Genomic DNA, 4673 nt, shown 5'->3' with positions numbered 1-4673 from the left:
AGATAAACTCATGGTAACTGCAGCACGGTGGAGGCAGTTGATGATGTGGGTTTGTTCTGCAGCCAGCAGTCACTGACTGGACCATGAAGTACTCTAGGGTCCAAAGTGAACCCAGCAACTGAAGCCAAACTGGGTCACCAACAGAACCAGGTGCTTGTGAAGTCAAATCAGAAAAAGAAAAGGAAAACAAAGACTCACTGCGTTGCACACGGACCTAAAAGAGGGACGGACAATGAAAGAGTTTGGGTCAATCAGAGATCCTGTGGACTTGTGCAGATGTGGATGAATTTGCAGGCGGGTTTTACCTGCTGCTGGCTCTGATACACACCAACAGATAAATGGAGGATAAAATCTGCTGGGTGATGTGAATAAAACCCTGTTGATGATAGATTCATCCATCCCTTCTCAAGTGGGGAAGCTGCACAGATCAGAAAAGAACTTGACAGTGCTACAATGGCCTAGTCAAAGGCCTTAAGCAGGTGGAAGTGCTGAGGTGGGAGCAGAACCTCAATGAACCGGTTTCTGTTTGTCGCTGTGTTCTGAGGCCCGTAGAACCTCTGAGGTTCTGTGCGGTGTTCAGCAGCCGGTTGAAATCTCTGATTTTGGTCTTGCAGGCTCAGCCAGAGGGAAAACGAGGTGAGAACCATCGCCGCCGTGTCAGCCGGCGGAAAAACTCTGACCCTGACCGAGCCGCTGAGCTTCTCCCACCTGGGCGTGTCCGCCACGCTGCCCACCGGCGCCGTGTTCCAGGCCCGGGCCGAGGTGGGCCTCCTCACCAGGAACGTCGTGGTCCGAGGCTCCCAGAACCTCGACTGGAGCGACGAGGTCGAAGCGTGTCCCGACGGCTTCAACACAGGTGGCGGACCGACCGGATCAAAGAGCCCGATGGTCCGGTAGACCCAGTCCGATTGGGACCAAACATGGCTTCTGTTTCTGGTTCTTTCCCACTGACCCGAGTCAAACCAACCACACTGGACTTTGGTTGGTTGGACTCGGTGCAGTCAGAAAGAGAACTGGAAATGGATCATGTTGCCGTTTTGGGCCCAATCGGGCCGAGTGCCGGGCGGCCAGGTGGGAAACAGCCTGAACGTTTCTCTGCAGACAGCAGGAGTTTGAATTTGAAATGTTAGACCTGGAGCAGCCATCTTGAATGTGCGGCTGGCATCTTACTGGGTTTTCTGTGCTGAATCTCGACAGGTGAATTTGCCACGCAGACGTGTTTCCAAGGCAGGTTCGGAGAGGAAATCGGCAGCGATCAGTTTGGTGGTTGCATCATGTTCCACGCTCCCAGGCCAGGACAGAACCTCGCTCTGGGCAGACTGGAGTATGTTGAGGTGAGATGTCTCTGGAGCCTCCAGATTTCCTAACCCACCCTATGAATGCATATTGGTTTTGGTGAGCATCAACTTTTCTGGTCCGGCAGATCTTCCACGCCGGTCAGGCCTTCAGGCTCGGTCGGTACCCCATCCACTGGCATCTGATGGGCGACATCAACTACAAATCGTACGTCCGGGGCTGCGCCATCCACCAGACCTTCAACAGGGCCGTGACCATCCACAACACCCATCGGCTGCTGGTGGAGCACAACGTCATCTACGACATAATGGGCGGAGCCTTCTTCATCGAGGACGGCATCGAGACGGGGAACATTCTGCAGTACAACCTGGCCGTGTTTGTCAAACAGAGCACCAGCCTCCTGAACGATGACGTCACCCCTGCTGCCTACTGGGTCACCAATCCCAACAACATCATCCGGCACAACGCCGCAGCAGGAGGGACCCACTTCGGTTTCTGGTACCGGATGCACGACAACCCCGATGGGCCGTCGTACAACCCAAACATCTGCCAGAAGAGGGTTCCCCTCGGCGAGTTCTCCAACAACACGGTGCACTCCCAGGGATGGTTCGGTCTCTGGATCTTCCAAGAGTTCTTCCCCATGAAGGACGGACGCTGCACCTCCACAACCCCAGAACCCGCTGTCTTCCACTCCCTGACCACCTGGAACTGCGAGAAAGGCGCAGAGTGGGTCAACGTTGGCGCCGTGCAGTTCAACAACTTCCTCATGGTCAACAACGAGAAGGCCGGCATCGAGGCCAAGCGCATCTTCCCGTGGGCTGTGAGTGGCTTTGGGGAGGACGGCGGCGCCACGGTCTCCAACAGCACCATCGTGGCCCACGTGGATGAACTCGGCCTGGGCAGCGATTACTGCACGCGCCGGGGCGTCATCGCGCCGTTTGATGACGGCATGAGCGTCCTCAACACTCGGTTTGTTAACTTCAACCGGAGCAACTGCACGGCCATCGGAGTGACCTCCATCGATGGGACTTGTACAGATCGCTGCGGCGGCTGGGCCGTCAGGTTCGCCGGGATCCAGTACAGGAACTCCCCCAACAAGGCCGGATTCAGGTGGGAGCACGAAGTCCAGCTGGTGGACACGGATGGCTCCCTCACAGGTACACACCCCAGCCACTGAACCTCTGGTCCAACCAGCAGCTCTTCAGGGCAACTACACCTTCCTGTAATCTGTTGAAGTGGCCTTCATCAATGGTTGGAGGTCTTTTATACAATAATCTCTTTCTACTGAAGGTCTGAAGATGAGAAATGGTGGGAAGATGTTTGGGTTCTGGTTTGTTGGGCTGCAGTACATCCAGCCAAGGGTTTTCCTTCCCTGTTAAGCAGCTGTTTGACCTTCTGTCCAGCTTTGCCCAGTTGATTAAATCCCCTTCCGAAGGTCTGAGAAGGTCTGAGTGAACCCCAGGATCATCCATTCGATGTGAACTCCATGTTTGCAGGAAATGTGGACCATAAGGTGGTGCCGCTGAGCAGCCTGCTGGACCCGGCCCACTGTTCCCACAGCGCCGAGTGGAGCGTGGGTTTCCCCGCAGCCGTCTGCGACCACACCGTCAGCTTCCATCGCCTGGCGTTCAACAACCCCACTCCGACCTCTCTGCAGGCCAAAGATGCCATCCTGACCAACTCGCATGGTACTGAGGCCTCAGCAGGAGCAGCTGCTGCTGCTGATTTGGTTCATTTCTGAGGTTTACTGGACGTCAGAGGCAAACTGAACCAAACAGCAGCTCCATGCTGGTGTCATGGTGCTAATAGCTTAAGCTAATCTTGACCCTAGATGTGCTTTTTAAACGTATATCTAAGAATTATTACAAAGTAGACTGATTTAAAATAATGCAGCATGATGTTGACTGCATATAAACATCATGCTGCCATCTGCTGGTGATGAGTGGGACCTGCAGTAGCTCCAGTAACAGCTGTTGTTGCGTTGAACCAGGCAGCAGCGCGGTTCCTTACCTGAAGAAGAGGATGACCCATAAGTTCGGCTGGATGGCGCTGCTGCCGTCCGGACAGACGTACAACTGGCACTTCGACAACGCCGACCACATCACCAACATCACCTACGACGCCAAGTTCTACGGCTTCAAGGTAAAACCTGGCAAACCCGGGGAGAGAGGCCCCGCCCCTTCCCGCCTGACGGCTCCGCCTCCTCTCCCACAGTCGGATCAGTTCGTCATCATCAAGCACAACTTCACCCAGAGACCCGACAGCTTCCACATCCTGGACGACAGGAACGGCTCGTCCGCGGCGCTGAGCTTCAGCGGCAACGACAACGGAGACTGGTTCCTCAACACGACCACCAACGACCTCTTCTACCTCAGTCAGACACACTTCATGACCTCTGACCTCTCAGTGCTGCAGATAATTCAAGCTTTCACGTGTTTACAGTAGCATTGATTCTCTGAAAAGAAAAATAAACACTAGCCACTGAAAAATTCAAGATGGCGGCCAGTTGAAAAGATGCCCACCATGGAGGAAAATTTACTTTAGTTAAATTTGTAAATATTTGTCACAGATGACGAATTGGTGCCAAATCATAAATAATCGGACTAAAGATCTTTACTGAAACTGATCATAGTTTGATTTTTCAAGATGGCTGTCAACAAATGTTTTCCCAGATTCTGAATGTGCTGGATATCAAATATGCTCGACTAAAATCGGTCATTAGCTGCAGCTAACCAAGAAGGATAACCAATCACGAAGCCATTAAACAACATATGCTAGCACTACACTGCTAAACACATTAAAAATTAGCCAAAACCAACTCCAACATTAGCCGAAGCTAATGCTAGCTAACTATTAGCCGAAGCTAATGTTCATGTTAGCCATAGCTGATGCTAACCAGTAAGGTGACTGTCTGAGTCAGTCTGACTTGTGAACGGACGACCTCAGCGCCGATGTTTGGGGCTGAAACAGGAAATGTTCTTTTTCTGCAGTTTCTGGGAAGACGAGCCGGCGGCGGCGGCGCAGCAGCGTGGATCGCTCCATGACTGACGTCACCACTAACCTGGCCGTCCATCGCTGCTTCTTCCATCAGTGCGTGGCTCCGGCCCCGGCCACGCCGGCTCCCGTCCCCAGCCGCCGACCCAACGACTTCCTGTAGGTCCAACCGGACCTCGGTCCAGCCCGGCAGACCAGAACCGGGCTGAGCTGGTTCTGCTTCGGCCTTTTTAACACAGCGTGTTTGCGTATTTCTGCAGTCTGTGGTCTGATGCTTCATTCTGGAAAAGTTCTGCGGAGAACAACTTCACTGTGCCAGTAGAGGGCGCCGATGCGGTCATCCCTTCAGGTACCGACCCGGCCGACCATTATCATCATTATTA

The 4673-nt window shown here is 53.5% G+C and overlaps 1 protein-coding gene across 1 annotated transcript in view; it reads left to right on the top strand.

The window, feature by feature from the left end:
* pkhd1l1.1 (PKHD1 like 1, tandem duplicate 1) overlaps positions 1 to 4673 on the top strand; it is a 48904-nt gene that overhangs the window by 31687 nt on the left and 12544 nt on the right. The window contains exons 31-38 of the mRNA XM_017303250.1: positions 615 to 856; positions 1198 to 1334; positions 1424 to 2453; positions 2793 to 2984; positions 3287 to 3438; positions 3511 to 3670; positions 4287 to 4449; positions 4551 to 4639. Of these exons, the coding sequence (XP_017158739.1) occupies positions 615 to 856; positions 1198 to 1334; positions 1424 to 2453; positions 2793 to 2984; positions 3287 to 3438; positions 3511 to 3670; positions 4287 to 4449; positions 4551 to 4639 (2165 nt within the window). The remainder of the gene's footprint in view (positions 1 to 614; positions 857 to 1197; positions 1335 to 1423; positions 2454 to 2792; positions 2985 to 3286; positions 3439 to 3510; positions 3671 to 4286; positions 4450 to 4550; positions 4640 to 4673) is intronic.

This window comes from Poecilia reticulata, unplaced genomic scaffold (genome assembly GCF_000633615.1).
Source record: "Poecilia reticulata strain Guanapo unplaced genomic scaffold, Guppy_female_1.0+MT scaffold_232, whole genome shotgun sequence".
NCBI lineage: Eukaryota > Metazoa > Chordata > Actinopteri > Cyprinodontiformes > Poeciliidae > Poecilia > Poecilia reticulata.
The sequence above is the reverse complement of the archived record's forward strand: the minus strand, read 5'-3'. Positions and strand labels throughout refer to the sequence as shown.